The 20,333-nt window shown below is 41.5% G+C and overlaps 1 protein-coding gene across 6 annotated transcripts in view; it reads right to left on the bottom strand.

The window, feature by feature from the left end:
* Nucleotides 1-20,333, bottom strand: part of RIPOR2 (RHO family interacting cell polarization regulator 2) — a 206,998-nt gene that overhangs the window by 34,624 nt on the left and 152,041 nt on the right. For all 6 annotated transcript variants that reach the window (XM_043908370.1, XM_043908371.1, XM_043908372.1 and 3 more), the window contains exons 2-7: nt 15,316-15,442; nt 11,994-12,149; nt 11,213-11,291; nt 9,418-9,441; nt 7,962-8,015; nt 3,991-4,140 (exon numbers count right to left, since the gene is read on the bottom strand). In XM_043908370.1, the coding sequence (XP_043764305.1) occupies nt 3,991-4,140; nt 7,962-8,015; nt 9,418-9,441; nt 11,213-11,291; nt 11,994-12,149; nt 15,316-15,442 (590 nt within the window). The remainder of the gene's footprint in view (nt 1-3,990; nt 4,141-7,961; nt 8,016-9,417; nt 9,442-11,212; nt 11,292-11,993; nt 12,150-15,315; nt 15,443-20,333) is intronic.

Below are 20,333 nucleotides of genomic sequence, written 5' to 3'. Positions count from 1 at the left end.
TGTTAACTCTGATTCCATCTTGATTTGAAAGTAAATAAAGAGTTATGAAAGACATTATTGGACCAAATAAGAGAAGTTGGAAAATGTACAGGATGTTAGATCATTCTATAGAATGACTGGTAATTAATAGTCTTAGTTGTGATAATGGTGTGTGGTTATGCAAAGACTACATGTGTTACATAGGTTCTCATTAAAGGATCTGTGCTAAAATATTTATGGGGTGAAGTGTCACATTATTTACCACTTACTATCGAATGACTTAGTAAAAAGGGAAAAAAACGGAGCATATGCAAGAGAAGGAAAGCAAATATGGCAAAACATTAGCAACTGGTAAGTCTAAATAAAGTGATATGACGGTCAACATACTGGTCTTTAGTTTTCTGTAGGTTTGAAAATTTTCTTTACAATAATTTGGAGTCAAAAGAGCTGAGAAGTTCAACTGTACTCCAAGCGAGTGAGGCAGGGTTTCTGCTGCCGTGCCAGGAGGCCCCCGAAATGATTCTTGGGTTTGACAAGAGTCCTCTCCTCGTCTAATGTGGAGGGAACTGGGGAGACAAAGGAGCGACACCACCTCTGCCTGTGGTTCGATATCTAACCACCCAGCCTACTTCCTCAGTGTCTGAGGACCTAAGCAACAGAGCAGCCCCAGTCAGAAATCAAGAGGAAAAGCGCCGTGGCTGGGGGCTGCCCCCACGGAGGCCCTAAGCTCTGGATGGTGGCTCAGCCGGTAAAGAATCCACCTGCAATGCAGGAGACCCCAGTTCGATTCCTCGGTCGGGAAGATCTTCTGGAGAAGGGATAGGCTACCCACTCCAGTATTCTTGGGCTTCTCTAGTGGCTCAGACGGTAAAGAATCTGCTTGCAATACAGGAGACCTGGGTTTGACCCCTGGGTTGGGAAGATCCCTGGGAGAACAGCATGGCAACTCACTCCAGTATTCCTGCCTGGAGAATCCCATGGACAGAGAAGCCTGGTGGGCTACAGTCCATGGGGTCCCAAAGACTCGGACACGACATAGCGCCTAAGCACAGCACACAGCTGACCTCTGCTGTTCTGAGCAGAAGGCCCTGTGCCAGCCTCCTGCGCGCGCGCCCCCGCCCCCCTACCCCACACAGACACCCCGGGGCAGCATCTGCAGGCTCCTCCCCCATCACATTTTGGGGGCTTGGGCCTGTGGCCTGGGCAGATCGGTGAGTGTGGACAAGGGCTGCTTCCATATGCTATCCTTAAAAAAATTTTTTTATTTTGTATTGGGGTACAGCCGATTAACAATGTTGTGAGTTTCAGGTGGCCAGGGAAGGGATTCAGCCATACATACATGTATATTCATTCTCCCCTAAACTCCCCTCCCAGCCTGGCCGAGGGGTTGCTTCCATTTGGATTTTTTGTTTCCAGAGGGCTTCAGGATTGACTTGCAAGCTAGGGGTTCTGACTCTTAAACGCCAGTACCTCAAATAGCTCAGCGAAGCTGGGGGAAACTTCCTGAGGTTGAACTCTGTGCAGCTGGAAAGTTGTAAAAACAAAGTCTCAGTTTTGTAAACCAATTTTCTTCCTCTGAGCACTGGGTGTCTCTGGGAAGGAATGCATTACTGTTTCTAGAAATATATCAACGATGTTATCGTACATGTCAGGACTGTGACCAGAGTCTTTAGGAAACTTGGTGGGGGCAGGGGATAGCTAGTTCAACAGTTGAGGACACCCACAGTCAGAATTGTCTTCTGTCTCCCCCAGGCAGCCCTGGATGAACACTGCTGCCATTGCAAAAGGCTCCCAGAACCATCGATAACTAAACCCTCTTTGTGATAAAATCCCTGTTTTTTGTGGTTATGTGAAGACACAAATCCACTTGATGTCAAGTGAGGTAGGAAGCTACTGATGTCCTGGCCTTCCTTCTCCTCTTGCTGAAATTACACTACACAACACCTTGAGTTTGTGAGCAAATATGATGTTGTGTCTTGGCACCTGACCAGGGGTGATTCTTTCTTTTTTTTTCCTTAAAGCTTTTTGTTTTATATTGGAGTATAACCAATAAACAATAATGGTGATAGTTTCAGGTAGACAGCAAAGGGATTCAGTCATACACATACAAGTATCCATTCTCACCCAAACTCCCTTCCCATCCAGGCTGTCACATAACATTGAGCAGGATTCCATGGGTGGGTGTTTCTGAAACACCCTGCAAAAGTTTTAGGACAGGCACAGGCTGCTGCTCTGTCTTCGGCGTGTGTACTGAGAATGGCCACTGTCACTGGCAACTGCTCTTTTGATTTCAGAGATGTGTGGAAACGAGGTCTCCTGAACTAGGATTGCGTCTAAGCCAGAGAGTCTTAGCCTGTGCTCCATCAACTTGGATGGGGAAAAAGAAAATGTCATGTTGCTATCTCCACTAACCTCTAACTGAAATCTAGTATGTCTCTATATCATGAATGAAGAAAATAAGTCACAGCCGTACGACTGGGACCAGCAACTGGGATCTAGTAAAAGTCCATGTTTATGTCACATCAATTGTTGCAGGCACCTTGAGAAATCATGTCAATACTTGGAGATTTCAATAGTTCTTGGAGCCACTGCTAAATCTTATAGTTCGATGTATTCATAAAGCAGCAGTCTTGTACGATACCACACATTTGGTTTTAAAAATATTTTGATCACTGTGCTGACAATACTGAATTAACTATATTTCAATATAATTTGTTTCCTTTGAATTTCTATGGGTTTTATTTCATGCATTCAAAAAGCATTCTCTCGAAAGGGGAACTTAGGTGAAGAAGCCCTGCTTTAGGCCATGAAAAAAGACAAAGCTGGTTCAGACAAGAGGCGGGGCTGGAGGGTTACACAGGAAATGATCCTGTGGCAAGTCATCTAAGATGTCCCTCCCATCCCAGGGCTGAGATGGATGTTCAGACCTGGGAACCGTCCAGTAGACCCTCATCAGGCCAATGACTTCATTCATGACATTGGATCTCTAAACAAAGACACATGGGACAGTGAGAAGGTTTTAATAATTCAGTCATTTCATCTCAGACACTGCTATCAGGTGACCCCTGGGGGAGCAAAGACCTCTCTGTGTCATATGTTTGGGCCCCAGAGACAGTCAGAAAGCAGGAAAGCATGCTTCTGTTCATGATGCTTTTTCTTGCCTCCTTTAAGATAGAACAGAAATTTCTTACAATAAAATAAGCATAGGCAGGAGGTTAGTGAACCCAACATCTAGGGGGGCCATCTTAACCACAAGGTCTGTTCAGTTTGCAGGGATAAAGCTAGAATGGATTGTACACTACAGAATCTGGAAGTGCATTTCAATGAGCAGAACCAGCCCATTTGTGGCTCATTCATTTGCTGACATTTTTAACATGCCTTTGTAGTCTACTTGTACATAGACTGCACACAAAAAGAAGTAGAACACTTGTCCTATGAACGGCTTCACAGCATTTAAAACCCTGTGGATTTGCACTTCTGTGAACAAGCCTATTACAACTACACTAGGAGGGGCATGCCTGACAGGTGATGCTCACAGACCAAGAAAGTCACGTGCTGTGGAGTTTACAGAAGGTGCTGAATCAAAATACCACGAACGATACCACCCAAGAGCCATTTTAAAAAATTGCACCGATGGCCTCAAGAAAATGCAAGACAGGCAAACAGCAAAACTTCTCCCTCTAAAGAGTAGAACGAGCTTGCAGGACGCCTGGTCCTTGGGGGTGCTTGTGTGCTAAGCCCCTTCAGTCGTGTCCAACTCTTTGCGACCCCGTGGACTGTAGCCCGCCAGGCTCCTCTGTCCATGGGATTCTCCAGCCCACTGGAGTGGGTTGCCGTGCCCTCCTCCAGGGGATCTTCCCAACCCAGGGATGGAACCTGTGTCTCTTACACTTCCTGCATCAGCAGGCAGGTTCTTTACCACTAGCACCACCTGGGAAACCCAATGGTTCTTGATAATTCAATTCAGGTGAGGCCAGGTGGAGTTCAGCAGCTGAGCAGGCTGGCACATACCTCTGTGTACTCTTTGTAGCTCCGGTTGATCTCTGACAGGCTCTCGCGGGCAGCTTTGCTGGCAGGGGATGTTGCAAAGGCTTGCTTCATTTTACTGGCACCATCTTGGAGGCGTCTTTGGATACAATAAGCTTCATAGAGTTCATCTACCTGCCAGAATCAAAACAAAACAAGAACACGATCTATATTTATCAGACTTGAAGGAAGGGACACTGACCATGGCTAAGAGTTCAAGATGCTTTATGTTTCTGAACTCAAAAGCAGACTCTTGTAGCAGTGCCATCCTTTCTAGACAGACCCATCATTTTTGCTTTAGCCACTAAGATCCATTTTCTATTTCAAACCAGATTTTACTCTGAGCTTTCTTTTCAAATGGCATGAAATGAAAATGAACTAAACATTGGTGGACTGAGTGAGATAAGGTTTAGATAATGAAGACAGGACTCTTACACAAGGAACAAACACTGGAAGAGTGTGTACAGTATCACACTGATGTGAAGACTTTGCATATACTGGGCTATTATCACTTTATTTTAAGAGAGAGTGTGACCAGTTGATATTCACGCATCCAGATTTAGAATTCTTTTTAAAAAGAACTTGAGACTATTTATCGAAAATGGTTTTTGTAAAGATGTGGCTCAACAAAAGGCAGAAAACAATGGTAAGTTATTCTTAAAATTAGAGTGAAGCATGATTGTCAAAACTTATCAAACTGAACATAACAACTGTGACATTTTTGGCATGTAAATTACACCACAATTAAAAACATAAATGCGAGGAATGGAAATGAACATTTCTCTGTAACACCTCTATGCCTAGGCTTTTAAATAATAATATACTCTTTGCAAGTGGTTATTGATCATACTTATTAGATAAGCCTGATAGTCACTTAGTACTTCTCAGGCAGTGATTCTCAATCAATCCAGGGTGATTGTGATATCAAGGGACATCTGGCAACATCTGGAGACATTTTCCAATGTCACAACTGGGAGGTGCTGCTCGCATCTAATGGGTAGAGGCCAGGGATGCTGCTAAACATTACAGAGGACAGCCCCCTACAACAAAGAATTATCCCCAAATGTCAACAGTACCTACGCAGAGAAAACCTAAAGTTATTCCTGATATTTATCTCTACAGTCTCTTGGAATATTTTCAATTATCAATATACCAATCTCAGTTAACTATAGGCATTTTCAGGCAGATTAAAAAGCATGATATCACTAGATGTTCTATTTTCTGGGAGATAGTTATCGACCCAGGACTACTTGAATTTTTCATTTCAGTACAAATTTTGTTCTCTGTAAAAGGAGGCTATAAGCTGTGGATTCAGAAGAAGGTGGAGATGAATATGATGGATTTCAGGGTTTAAGATTCCCCTTTTGTCCTGAAGGCAAACTTTTGGCTGATCACTAAAAAGCATTATTACTACTACCTGTTAATGGTATAATTTTCCATAGTTGCTCTCTATCTACAGATGTCAGTGATGCTTAGCTGAGTACATGAATGTTAAAGAGACTGAAGATGATTCTCTTGAGTAAAGGATTCTTTGTTGCTATTTGACAATTCACTCTACTTTTCTGAAAGGAATAGTCAAAACTCTGGAAGGAACAACAGTCTTTCATCTTTGGGGTTGGTGGATTTGTCCCTGAATAAGAGGGAGGTATAGGACCCAAGGGATGGTGGCATATCTGCTGATAAGATTCTTTGGCTGGTGACTGGCATTGAGGGTGGTTTCCATACATTCAAACTAAGACTCACTTGGTAAGCTTGTTAAAATGTTGATGCTCAGGCCTCACTTTGAGATGCTGATTTAGTAGGTTAGGGATGGGCAAGGAGTTTGAAAATTTAAATAAACAGTGCAGACTGTCTGATGTGGATGGTCCCCTGGAGACTCAGAAACACAGGAGCCGATACCTCTTCTAATGCAGGCCTGGCTGCCTCACCTGTGTGGCCTCCTGGGGGACTGGCCCTTCAACATCTTTTCCAAAGTCACTGAGACTATAATCCTCTCAATAAGGAAACTGCTTACTGGACCACTGGTATAGCCCTAATGATTAGTATACGACTTTGCATTTAAAGAACAGTTTATTCTTGTTTTCATTTATTTTTTAAATACCTTATTTTTATTTATTTTTAATTTTTATTTTATATAGGAGTATCACTGATTAACAATGTTAGTTTCAGGTATACAGCAAAGTGATTCATTATACACGTTTATTTTCATTTAAATATTAGTCCATCCTAGCCAAATGGAGTTAACCTTTCACATAAAGGATAACTAAGCAGGGGTTTAGTTATCTTTGGGGTTGGTGGATTTAGCTGGTTGCACTCACCTAAGCAGAAACTGGCCCAGCGGTAGGTAAGAATTTGTCTTACCTATAAGTTAGCAGTGTGTGTGTGTGTGTGAGAGTTGCTCAGTCATGCTGACTCTTTATGACCCCTCAGACTGTAGCCTGCCAGGCTCCTCTGTCCGTGGGATTCTCCAGACAAGAATACTGGAGTGGATTGCCATAACCTTCTCCAGAGGATCTTCCCAACCCAGGGATCAAACCCTGGTATGCTGTATTGCAGGCAGATTCTTTACCGTTTGAGCTACAGGGAAGTCCTATAAGTTAGAATTGGCTCTCATCAAATAAATGGAGTCAATAAAATGTAACTTGTTAGGATTTGTTAGGAATCCATGCATAAGATGCCACAGATAGGGGGTTACTAACCTTTAATAACCACTAAGATTGTTATATCTTACAATGATGGATGTAAGATGGATAGATACACTTTTTCCTAATACTAATTCTGTTTTCTTGCTATTTTCCCAACTAAACAGAGTAGTTTCAAGGCTCGCCTGCCACATCAATATCTTCTAATGGATGTCATTGTCTTACTTATTGAGTTGAACAGAAATAGGAGCAATTTCAGATTTACCAAGGTAATAAATACCTTTCAAAGTAAGGATGTACAAGGGCACTATCATGTGTTTACAAACATATAAATCATCATAGAATTCTAAACTGGAAAGGATTCTTAGGATCATCTAGATTGACTACGTGCAACTCCAGGCTCACTACACAGAGTGGGAAGTCAAGGTTCACCTAGATGATACAGTCCAGTGAATATGTCGCAGAGAATGGAAGTAAAACTTCTGACTCCTAGTAGGGAGAATAGCTAAAACCTCCAGTCTCCACACTTGGAAGATGAGAGGGTGCCTCTGATGGGCGCAGATGAGAACAGGAATTGCTGCTAGTGTTGATTCAGCTGCCCTCCAAAGGAAATTGTTTCTAGGTTATGCCAATATTGCCGACAGTGTCCAGAGTGACGGGGATAATCCCATTCCATGCTAGGGTGGTGGGACCATCAGTCAACTATTTGTAGGGTTCAGAGCTGGATATCAGGGACCCTGACAAACTGGAGAACACAGAGGGAAACAGTGAGGATGAAAAGGAACTTGGAAACCAAGCCATGTGAAGAAGAGTGGAAGAAACTTAAGTGAGCATGAGAAAAATTGAGGGAGCTATACTGCAGCTGTGGTTAAGTATTTTAAAGGCCTTGATAAAGAAGATTATGGGGGTTCCTTCTTTATCAAGGAAGGATACGGAACTTTGTTGTATGTGGGACCCAAGTGTAAAGTTAAGCAAGTGTGAAGATCTTTGCAGGGTCAGTCTGGTGCAATCTTATCTCTGACCAGACCACACTGAAGCTGGATTCTACACTAGTCACTGGGCACATGCACAGGAAACACTTACTAAGTATCTGTTGAGCTGAAGCAGAGTAAAAAATGTGCTAGATCATCAGGCTCTCCATTCTTATTTTTTTCCTCCAACTTTACTGCCTGTTGGAGGATTTAACTGCTAATTAGGCTTTGAATCAATTGGATAAGAAGTTCTCCATGGACTAGACGCTACGTTCAGGCCAAAGGTATACTGATTAGTGACCGAGAACTGAAAAACAGGCAAAGACAAGAGAACGTCAATTACCTTACTGATGTGAAACTCCAGGCGTCTCATGTATCTTTCGATGGTTTTAATTTGCTGGAATTAAAAGAAGAAGTTTGAAAAAGTACAGACATTTACAGTTTCACTGATTAGACACGTGTAGCTATTTATTAAAGGTTTTTGTTTTACAACTTTCTGTATTTATTTTTGGCCGTGCTGGGTCTTCGCTGCTGCCTGGACTTTCCCCTAGTTGCAGGAAGTGGGGGCTGTCCTCTAGTTGTGGTGCATGGGCTTCTCATCGCGGTGGCTTCTCGTTGCAGAGCATGGGCTCTAGGACGCGCAGGCTTCCGTAGCCGCAGTTCCCAGGCTTTAAAGCACAAGCTCAACATCTGTGGTGCACAGACGTAGTTGCTCCACCGCATGTGGGATCTTTCTGGACCAGGGATCCCAGGGATGGAACTTGTGTCCCCTGCATTGGCAGGTGGGTCCTTTAACCACTGAGCCACCAGGGAAGCCCTGTGTGGCTATCCTTATTATCTCATACTCAAAAAAGCCAGAAATTGTTCACTAGTTCCCCTTTCCTTCTATCTCTGTTACTACTTTAAAAGATTCTCTAGTATCAACTTAGACAGTATTTTTTTAAAAATACTGAATACATACACTGAAAGATGAACTTCAGCTAGCTTTTAGAATCCTTATGTTTAACATCAAAGGAGGCCAAACAAATGGAATTTCCTGGATTTCTGGCAGGACAGTATCATATTGGAGCATACTTAAATTCTTTCATAAAGACATTTTATCAGTTCAAAGATGAACTCACCCCCATTTTAATGTTTCTGAAATTGGGGTGCATTTTACAACTGCTGCTGTCTGTGCCTGCCTCAAGATGATCACAGTTGGTTACGTGTCACCTCTTCCATTTGAGTTATAAATATTAAACTTAATTACCCTTTAAAATATTTGCAAACAGTGGATTCAGCATCAAAGGTCTCAAATATACAGAAAGGCATGGAAAGAGACAGCATTGTATATAACTTTAAAAAAATATGTACATTTAAAATAGGTCTAAGAGAGTTTGTCACTAAATGTAAAATACACATTCTCAGTGAAGAGAAAGAAATGTGCCATAATTTAACTGGAATCACTCTTTTTCTTAGTGGCACATAAGATAATGATTTTCTAATCAAAGACGTCTTCCATTTGATGAAATATGATAGTTCCCGTTTGGAGAGAACACAGGTATGGACCTTTAAACCCTTGGAAAATTCTTAAACTTACCAGCACACGGAGAAGCCCTGAAACCAGGTGGCATTTTTACAAAAGGGACCTTAAACATATTATTGAGTCTATAGATCATAGTATTTACATCATCCTCATTAGATAAAAGCATGAACTCTTTCTCTAGGACCTTAACTGGATCTAAGAGGAGATCGCTGACTTCTCAAAGATGAAGGGTTTTTTTCCCCAGCAACGCCCCAAACACAGAACAATAACTTACCTTGTCTAGGTCATATAGCACACCCTAAAATTAAAAAAAAAAAACAAAAAACAGTATCCGGGTTAAAACACATTTCCCTCAAAACCGTTATTGACATGAATCGAAGGGTTTTGTCTGCATTTCTGCATTATCAGTGAAATAATGATCAGCCCTAAAATGTTCTGTTGGACTTTTTACATTTGCTTTAAAAGAGCAAAAATCTGGGTTATTTTAAACACCACTAAGAATATTTTTAAGAGCTAGTATTTATTTATATTCTGTTGTCTCCAGAACCCTGCCCAGTCCTCGCTGCCCCCTGGGAGCTGTAAAAAGTTCACTTGCTTTGAGCTCTCCTCTCTTACATAGTGAGGGGCACAGAAATTCATCTTCACTTAAAAAAAATTTTTTTTTAATGTTAACATGAAAAATAGCAGTGATTAAAAAAAAAAGAAAAATAGGAGTGATACATGTGTTAAAAAAAGACTTGCCTTCCTGTTTAAACACATAAAAATTGATATTTAAGAAGAGTCCTTGAGAGTGGTGACAGGCTTTCCACAAATTGTCTTTAAAGCATGTTTATTCCTGGGTCACAATATCATAGGAGCATCAGTACACTAAGCCCACAGCCCCCATCAGAAGGGTTTTTATGGAACACTTGGTCCCGCTGGAAGCTCCTCCATCCACACACCATTGTTCTCCAAAGAGGAACATTTGTTGCGGTTGAGGACTGTCAAGGACATTCAAAAGCTCTGAAGGCCACTCCACAGTGAGTTCCACATAAATGGGAGCACTTTATCCTTTAATATCACTAGAATATAAAACCTCAACTTTCTATGAAGAATTTAACCTCTACCCAGCTTCTCTGTCCATGGATTTCTCCAGGCAAGAGTACTGGAGTGGCTGCCATTTCCTTCTCCAATGGACCTTCCCAACTCAGGGATCGAACCTGGGTCTCCTGCATTGCGTGCACATTCTTCACCAACTGAGTCACTAGGGAAGCCCCTGACCCTGCATATTTCAGGCTTTGCAGGATGACAACATACATTTTAGCACATCTTTTAAAAAAGATAACAGCTATTCATGTGTATCTGTACCTTGTGTATGTAGACTTTCCCCGGGCTTTCTGATGCCTTGGGACATTAAGGCATAATATCATTTAGGACTTAATAGAACCATTTAAAATCATTAGAAACACCTCCTCAAGCAGAGAAGCCCTCACAGATTCATCAGAATAGAGGTAACTTGTAAGAATCTCCAACAATACCATGTGTAGTTGAAATGGCTCAAGGACTCCTCCGATTTCTCCTAACAACGGCCTCTTGAGCTTCCTTCCCCTTTCTGATATCACTCACCTATTACTTTTTTAAAAACTGAGATAAAAGTTCTGGGCTCCAAATTCCAACACTAAAGATATGGTGGCGTTGTTGTTCAGTGGCTAAGTTGTGTCCAACTCTTTGTGACCCCATGAACTGCAGCACGCCAGGCTTCCCAGTTCATCACTATCTCCCAGAGGAAAATCCCAACTTTTCATTTCCTTATATTACTTGGGAGGAGGGGTATAGGGAGTTTATTTTTAAGTATTTTTTTCCTGATTACAAAGTTTGTCTGCGTAAATATGCTTGGAAAATACTGGAACATATTAAGAATAAAGCATTAAAATACACAGCCGGAAGCAGATGGTACTCGGACCCTTGGATCTGCTTTTCTTGAAGCTTCTTCCTCATCCTATGCCTGTCAGTAAGATAAGTTACTTAGCAGCGCCTCCTCTCCCACCCCAAAACCCCACTGCGTTAACATCTTAATGATTAGTACCTACCAGGCGAGAGTTCCTTCTCATATCTTTTAACTGAGTTGTCAGCTTGTCCAGCTCTGTCTGGTGACCCTCCAGATACTCACTGTAAAGATAAGAGAGATGTGATCATGAACTCCATGACCAATGAGTGGCCTTGGTGCTGATGCTGACCTGAACAGGGGGATTAAGAACCTGAACCTTACTCCGTGGAGTGCAGAGCTGGTGAGGGAGAGGCTCTGCATTTTTCCAAACTTTCCACATTTTGAAAGCTCCAGCAGTTGCCTCTGATACTATCCAGATGGTCTAAAATGAGAACCCCATGAGGCTGGCAGTGCAGGAAAGCAAAACCAGTGAAGAGGGAGGGGTGAGTACTGTGGAGTCTTGGGTCTGGGCTCACGGAATCCCATCTAAGTTCCACATGACATTGACTGTACGCATCTCACCACACACTAGGGAAGTTTTATTTTGGACAGACCATTACTATAATATACTTGGGAAGGTTTTTAAACCCTTCTTTAGCAGTCTCTAGGACAGATATGCCTATCTACCATTGTTGAAGTGAAATCCAATGCCAAGTTAAATATAAATATACTACTTTTTCAGGCTTATTTCAATGGTTGGCTATGATGGAAACCGACAGAGTTCATTATCTTTTGGACTCATTTAAGGTTTCTTCAATTATGGTGCAGTCATGCTACAGAAATAGACATTCTAAAATTATCTCACAAGACTAGCTTCTCTGACCCTCCTGAGGATTTCAGAAAGGCAAAAGGTTTCAATGTATCATTAGGTTTGATGTTCTTACTCAAGTCCATTTTTCAAAGCCCTGTAGACCTCTTCCACCCTTTTAGGCTGAGGCTCTTTGGGAGGGCTGCTGTTTTTGTGTCCTAAATTGTGCATTTTCTTCAGTTTGGCCTGAGGCTTCTTGAGAGCGGAGGAATTTTCAATGAAGGAGTTACATCTATGGAAAGAGAAAAGAAAAGCCGAAATGGTTTGAGTCTCTGGCAGCCAAAGTGATCTGATCAAAGAAATGCCTTTTAATCATCTTGGGTTTGCATTAGTGTCTTTTGGGGTAGGTAACATTCCCTTGCATATTAATAGATCTGAGCCATCCTACATTTGGTTTTGTGGTATTAGATTTAACTGCTGAAATCTGGAAGTCTGGCTGGGCAGTGGCTACCCAGAGTCAAAGCCTGGCTGTAGGTAATGTACACTCTGAATGAAAGCATGTCACATCACTGAATCCTCATGGGAAGCTGAGGACACACACTTCTAGGTAGAAATAATGAACAGGCAGAAGGATAGAATCCAGCTAGAAAGATATGTTCACCATGTGACATCAGGTGTAAGCGTCTACTGAATTTGACTGGGGGGCTTCCCTGGTGGCTCACTGGTAAGGAGTCTCCCTGCCAGTGCAGGAGACATGGGTTCGATCCCTGATCCAGGAAGATCCCGCATGCTGAGGAGTAACTAAGCCCATACTCCATGCCCTAGAGCCCATGCTCCACAACAAGAGAAGCCACTGCAATGAAAAGCCTGAGCACTGCAACTAAAGAACAGCCCCTGCTCGCTGCAACTAGAAAAAGCACACCAACAAAGAGTCAGCACAGCCAAACGTAGATAAATAAATAAAATTATAAAAAGAAGGCAAATTTGACTGAGATGTGAATGGATACTTCTTAAATAAAGGGTCGGAGCATGACAAAGGGCTAATTCTGTAGGCAAGCACACCTTATTTTATTGCACTTCAAAGATAACTGTGTTTTTTCACAAATTGAAGATGTGCAGCAGTCCTGTGTTGTTAGATGATGGTTAGCATTTTTTACTGATAAAGTATGTAATTACAGCATGTCCATTGTATTTTTTTTTAGACATAATGCTATTATACAGTTAATAGACTACAGTGTAGTATAAACATAACCTTTATATGCAATGGAAAACCAAAAAACTTATGTGACCCGCTTTATGATGATATTTGCTTTACTGCAGTGGTCTGGAATCAAACCTGCAGTATCTCTGAGGATAGATTTTTTTAAAGTTTTATTTATTATTTATTTATTTATTGACTGCACTGTGAGGCTGGCAGGATCTTAGTTCCTTGATGAGGGATCGAACCCAGGTCTCAGCAGTGAAAACACTGAGTCCTAGCCACTGGACTACCAGGGAATCCCCTCAAGCTTTATTTTATGGAATAAATTTTGTTTTGGTATAACATGAAATGCAAAATCTCTATTAGTGGCAGGCAGGCAGCCTACAGTGGTAAGATGGACACCTGGTAACTTAACCCCAAACTACAGGTCTGATTAGGAAGCTAAGAGGCCAGACTACTCACTGACCCAGCTGTCAAGTGGAAAGCCATGACTTCTGGCTGCAGCAGGTGTGCCCCTTCCAGGTAAATTCTTAGTTACCCTCCTTTGCCATCACTGTGTGTATCAAAGGGGACAATGTATGTCAAAACATATAAACCTAAGAATGCAAGACCTTTATCATGTCAGAAAACCTGAGGACCAACTTTATTCCATGTTACTTATTTCACTACCTGTCTTTTCTTTCTTGAGTTCCCCTAGGTTCTCTTTTAGATGAGAGGAGATACTGGGGAAAGTGAAGACTAACTTTCCCAAGCCTGTGTCTGAATGACATCTGCTCCCCAGAGTCAGTCTGCAGAGGCAGTCTTCATCCACTGCATAACTTCATACCAAAAATAATCCTCCAACTACAAATACAATGCAAATTCCCCAAATACAATGGAAATGTGCTTCAAAAAGGGGTATGAGGTGATTTCAAACTTTATTACAAAGCTACAGTAATCAAAACAGTCTGGCATGGGTCAGACTGTGACCAGTGAATAGAGATCAATCAATACAATGAATACAATAGAGATCAATGAATTGATCTGGAAACAGATCAATAAATAAACCCTCCCATATATGGTCAATTAATTTATAACAGAGGAGTCAAGAATATACAGTGGGGGACAGACAGTCTTTTTAATAAACAGTGCTGGAGAAACTGGACAGCTACATGCAGAAGAATGAAACTGGACCCTCTCTTACACCATATAAAAAAGTTAACTCAAAATGGATTAAAGACTTCAATGTAAGACCTGAAGCCATAAAACTCCTAAAATAAAACATAGGCAATAAACTCCTTGACAGAGGTCTTGGCTGTGACTTTTTGAATCATACCCCAAAAGCAAAAGCAACCAAAGCAAAAATATACAAGGAAAACTACATCAAACTAAAAAAAATGAAAAGCTTCTACAAGGCAAAGGAAACCATCAACAAAATAAAAAGGAATACTATTCAGCCATAAACAACAGTGAAATCTTGCCATTTGTGATAACACAGAAGGACCTTGAGGGCATCATACTTAAGAAGTAAGTCAGATAAATGTACAGTCTGAAAGAAAAAAGAAAAAAAACAAGCTTGTAGATATAGAGAACCAGCTGGTGGCTGTCAGAGGCAGGGATTGAAGGCTAGGTAGGAGAAACAGGTGAAGGGGGTCAAAAGGTGAAAAGAAAAAAAAGAACAATTTAAATTGCCAGGAAAAGACTACCATAGATGGTGCTACAATGGGTATATAAAGAACCTTTACTATTCTGTAAGAAAATATGTAAATGTCCACCCTCAAAATAGGCAATGGATGTAAATGAACTGGTTATTCCCAAAGTAAAGACAAAAGACAAGTAAACTTATGAAAACACATTTAACCTCAATTAAGGATGATCTAAAAGACTGAGAAAGATTTTTAGAAAATGCTCAGTATCAGCAGATGTGTGGATAAAGGCAAATCTCTTGTTACTGGTTAGAGGATAAATGGGCTCAAACGTTTGGAGGCACTTTAGCAACAGGTATCATAAGATCTGAAAAACATGGAGTGGGGGTGGAGTGGGGGTAGGGAGAGCTACGCACACATTGCTAGCTTGTCCTAAATCTTCAGCCATCTTCTTTGCAGGAGCAATTCTTAAATGATAGAAATTTGGGGAACATTACATCTTTTTCATGAAGGAGATTAAAATAGCACAGGTGTGTGTTTTTCCAGGCCACACAGACGTGGACCTTGTTCAGAGCATCAGGGTTCGCATCCCTCTCAAGCTGTGTCCCAGGAGAGAACCACACATGACTTGCCTGGATCGCCGCTCCTGAAGGCCACTGAACCCCGCAAAGGACTGGCTCCTGATGATCCCATTGGGCCCTCCAGGCGAGAAGGACTGGGATCCTACCAACATGATTTCTGGGAGTCTGGCTGGTAGTCCTGTAAGACAATGGAAAGATTAAGGCAAATAACAGGCAGGTTCAAACAGAAAACATGCTAAGCTTGTCAAGGATAATAGCAGGTGACATGGGGTAAGGTGAGTCATGAGGCTGTTAGATGCTTGTAAGACTTCTTTCCTATGACATGTTCTTTTTAACCCAAAGGGTTCAGTTCTTAGGTAAAGAAACACATGAAGACATAAATAAGTATAAATTAGACACCACTATCAGTTACTTTAGGGTTCCTTCAGGGATTATTTTTTTTTTAAACAAGGTTCAACCGTACCTTCCAAATACATGAAAACTCTGGACTGTTTCCCTCCATTTAGGACAGCAATAACAACAGCAGAAGCACACAAATAGGCCAAGTCAAGTTTCAGGCAGGCTCTGTGTCACATTCAAAACACGGCTCAGTCTTAGGGTGGAATTCTACACTTGGAAGTCACAAGGCAAAAAACACTAGGTTTCCTGAGAGATGAACTTACTTAAACTTGTTCTCCCTTTTTCTACACTTAAGTATATTTTGAAAGATCAGATCGTGCTGCTATTGTGGCAGTGAGAAAAAAAAGATGCGCACAGGGAGTGCTCACAAGAGTAGTGATAACCTAGATTATGATAAGAACCCATGAGAAGAGGCAAGGAAGGTAAATGGGAAAATATAGCAGAAAGCACACGCCCCACTTCAGTCACCAGCTGCCTTTTGTAAAGACTTGGCACCGCTGACCAAGATGTGTTGTCAAAACACAACTTCAGGTGCTTCTCTGGTGGTCCAGTGGCTAAGACTCAGAGCTCCCAATGCAGGGGGCACAGGTTCAATTCCTGGTCAGGGAACTAGATCCCACGTGATGCAACTAAGAGTCTCAATGCCGTAGCTAAAGATCCCACACATGGTAATGAAGATCAAAGATCCCATGTGCCCCAATTGAGACCCAGCGCAGCCAAATAAATAACAGAGAAATAAATATTTAATAAAAAAAACCAAAACTTAAGCTGGACAGAAGCCTAAGATTAGTTTCCCCAAAGGACTGCCCTAGAACAGTTAGGTAATTCTATTCCTTTTATATCAGGAAGAGTCAAAGCACATACCATTGTTTTAGCAGGTAACCTCAGTCCAGAGAGGGGGACGGGCCAGCAAGAGGAAAGAGACACAGCCACTGTCCAGGCTAAAGACTTCCAAAGTGGGCAGACACCAACAGCATCAATAGTTGCCCTTAAAAAACCCAGCAAACAAGCAAGCAAAGCTGAAAAATAGCAGCAAAACACCCTTGTGGTCCATCTAAACGTGATGGAAAAGCCAATTTCACTGAGACCGGCTCAGAGCTCTTGGAAGCAGCTCAGTCGTAGGCGGAGGTCTGAATGAGTTGCTTCCCCAGAGAGAAAAGAACAAACAGCCCCTTCCCCATGAGGCTGCAGGCTCCTAAACCCCCTCCTCCCCACCCACCGAGGAGAAAGCAGCTCTGGGTTGCATGCATTCTTGCATGCACACTAGCGCTGACTCACTTGGCAAGAAGAGGCTTTGCGGTGAGCAACAGGTTGCTCTTTGATCTGGGTGGGACAGGCATCCCACCCATTCCAGCTAGGCATGGGGGCAGGGAGGCTGAAATTTGGGAGCATTCTCTAGAATTCTTAAAGCCATGATGTAGAAGTATGCACATTCAGTAATATTAATATCTAATGCATGAATGGCAGGACAAAATGTAGTGCAAATAGATTCTTTCTGATTGCTTCTGTCCACCCCCAACATTCAAAAATAACCATGATTTATACATAAATCCTTAATAAGGTCCTCCTAAGTGTTCTTTGTTGCTTACCAAGAAGTCTGTCCAATTTTCATTAAAAACACCTTCTTAGGTTCATAAAGCAGGCCTGTGCTATCTTTGCATCACATGTAAATGTAGCAAATATCAAGAAAATGTAGTAAATATAAAGAAAAAGGTCCAGAAAATTTAATAAATATCAGGAAAACATGTTCTTTTTGTACTCAATAATTCTGTTATATAAAACATACCTTAAAGTCTCAATTTGGCAAATTTTGTCAGTTTCATATCTCATTTTGACAATTATTGTTCAGTAGGTCTGTTGCATCTTGGCAAGCTTTGGTCACAGGGAAAAGACTTAAAAGTGTGTGAAATTTTTTAACTGTGTTATTGTCTTGACTTCCTAGAGATTACGTTTTAAAAAAAAAAGATTTTTTTCTCTTACCCACTGGATCAGTAGTTGCACGGACTCCTAGGTATGCTGATATAACTAATATGGACCTGAGTATTGGGAATTTGAAAAGGACCACAGGTAGTTCTGATGCTCAGCCAAGAAAAGAAAAAAAGGATGATACTGAATTGGTTGAAATTTTCAAACTCAACCAAAGCAATTTGCTGCAATTTCTCAAATATCCAACTTTTAAAAAAGAGTCTTAAATAAGCCTCTCTTTGGAAAGCTTAAATGTTAAATGAATTAAACATTAGAGCTGGATAGTGAAATAATTATCCCCCTTCCCTTTTTTCAGTACCAGGTAAGAAAGCTGCTGCTGCTTCTTTTAAAGAAAAGGATAGTTTATTGCTTTGCCAGGCAAAGGGAAACACACCAGGCTTCTGCCTCAAAAAAAAAAACTATGTGTCTCCAGGCACACTTCTTGAGAACGAAAATGTCTGTCTTGGATTCTGAGTTTGTAAATTGCTTCAGGATGTCCTCAGACGCTTTTCATTACAGTTACTTGTTGAATGGATGCCCGCTGGGAACAGGAAGAGGGGTAAGCCGGTTTTGTGAATGTTCTGTTTTGCCTATCTGGTCTGCGAAATGATCATTATCTATAAGAGAAGAATTTGGTTGATAGCTGGCTTAGGCTGAGATCCCTATCCTGCCATCAGCTCCCCTAGAGGCTGACTCACTGCCTAAGGAGAGTCATAAAATAAGTTTGAGGGCTTCTGCACAAAGTTAGGCTCTTGAGAAAAAGGAGTAGGTTGAGAAAGGGAAGAGCTGGAGGGATGATGGGTAAGGGTGCACACAAAGCACCCCCTGCCCACACCCCTAACTCTGAAGCGGGGGTGACTATTGGCTACTAGTCTTCCAGCAGCCTCAGCCATTCCCCAGTGACTAGATACTCTATAACTCCGCTATCATCTTTTTGATGACACCACTCCCACCTCCTGGAGCCTTAAGTCCTCAAGCTGCTCACTGGCTTCCTAGACTCACAGACCTGCTTTCTTCCAGCAAAACTATCCCTAAAGCCACGTACTCATTTTCAGGCTTTAAGGACTCAAAACTGGTTTCTTATCATTTGCATTTTACCAGCAGATGCTTCTTTGAACCAATGCCTTCCCCTAAAGAAAGGGCTGATGTACTAATATCAATAGAATTGCATTATCACTGCTAACAGTGGTGTTGGAAGACAACTGGTAGTATCTTCTATTTAATATGTAAAACACATTTATCCTTCAATATGTCACATCTACTCTTTGCTATCTCCTGTGTAGAAACACTCAACTTCACAAAAAGTTATATACCGGGAAGTTAATGACAGTCAACAATAGGAGAAAAATGGAAATGATATAAATATTAATCATTATAGGAATGATTAATACATTATGGCATAACCTGAGCAGTTATAACAATATGCCCACACAGAAAGACCCCCCTCCCTCAGGACAAATTGCATAACAAATGAGAGTATGATACGAAGAATGCTGAAAACAAAATATAAAATTATGTACATGAATCGAAAAGTTCTGAAAGTATACACAGACAGCCCATGGAGAGGTGGGATTGAGTGGCAGTCAGAAACATTTTAATTTTTCTATATTGTTTGAATTTTTGTAAAGGAAATGGATGTAAGTATGATTGATATGATGCAGAATACTTTCTTGAAACTGCAGACATTTAGAGTTGTCTAGAGTTGGGACTAGAGAGGAGAGAGATCTCACATACAAGAACATATAAGACAACTTTGATGGGTAACAGCTCTATTTATACAGTTGTTTACATCTGTAAGTCTTGTGAAGGAGAAATATGATTTCTGAGATATAAGGTATTAGGTTTCATAAATTCTGATTACACCCGAATAATTCAGATTCCTCAATGAAGTTCCCATGATGAGCTTTGAGTTACAGACCAACTTCTTTATTTTCATCTGAAGGACTTCTAGAGATGGGATTGGACTCCTGGTAGGAGGTACTATACCCAGTACATATTGCTAAGACTCACCAAATACCATGCCTAAGAAGCAAGAAATTCCACATAAAATAACACTCTTCTTGGGCTGCTGCTACTTGAAACTTTCCAGCTTTCTAGCTCTAGAAACTAGACATGTTTCTAGTCTCCAAGTTACTGACTTCTCACCTGGTCTTTCTGAAAATGCCAGCAGAACTAACATTCATTTATGTGCATTAAATCCTAGAAAGGTCTTGAACCTTAGGCAAACAGTGAAGCTGCTATGGTTTGTTCCCTACTTTGCTTTGTCCCAGGTGGCCCAGGCTGTTACACCATGTGGCCACCCCTGCCCCACAATTCCCATCATCCCTGGGAAGCATTGACTCTTTCTGGAGGAATCCCAAGCACCTTGACTAAGAGTTGAATGAACCCTACCATTCTGAGCTGAGGCTCCTAGCACAGAAACCAGAAAGCCACAATTGTTTCTCTTCTTGACTTTTCATACAGTGAAAATCGCTGCCTTCTCCCTGGCTATGCAGTGCTAAGATCCAAGTGAACATACAACAGAGTCTTTTGATATAAAATGAGTACAGGATTTCACGTGTTCTGATATGACATGGTGATATAAGTACACTGGGCCTCGGTGGGTGTGATGAGCCACCAGCTGGCCTGAAGTTCCTAGTTTGTTTAAATTAGAAGGTAGCTTATCAAATCACCAGGCAATTTGGGAAGAGCACTGAGTCTGGAGA

This window comes from Cervus elaphus, chromosome 7, assembly GCF_910594005.1.
Source record: "Cervus elaphus chromosome 7, mCerEla1.1, whole genome shotgun sequence".
In the NCBI taxonomy this organism is placed as follows: Eukaryota; Metazoa; Chordata; class Mammalia; order Artiodactyla; family Cervidae; genus Cervus; species Cervus elaphus.
This window is presented reverse-complemented; position numbering and strand designations above follow the sequence as displayed.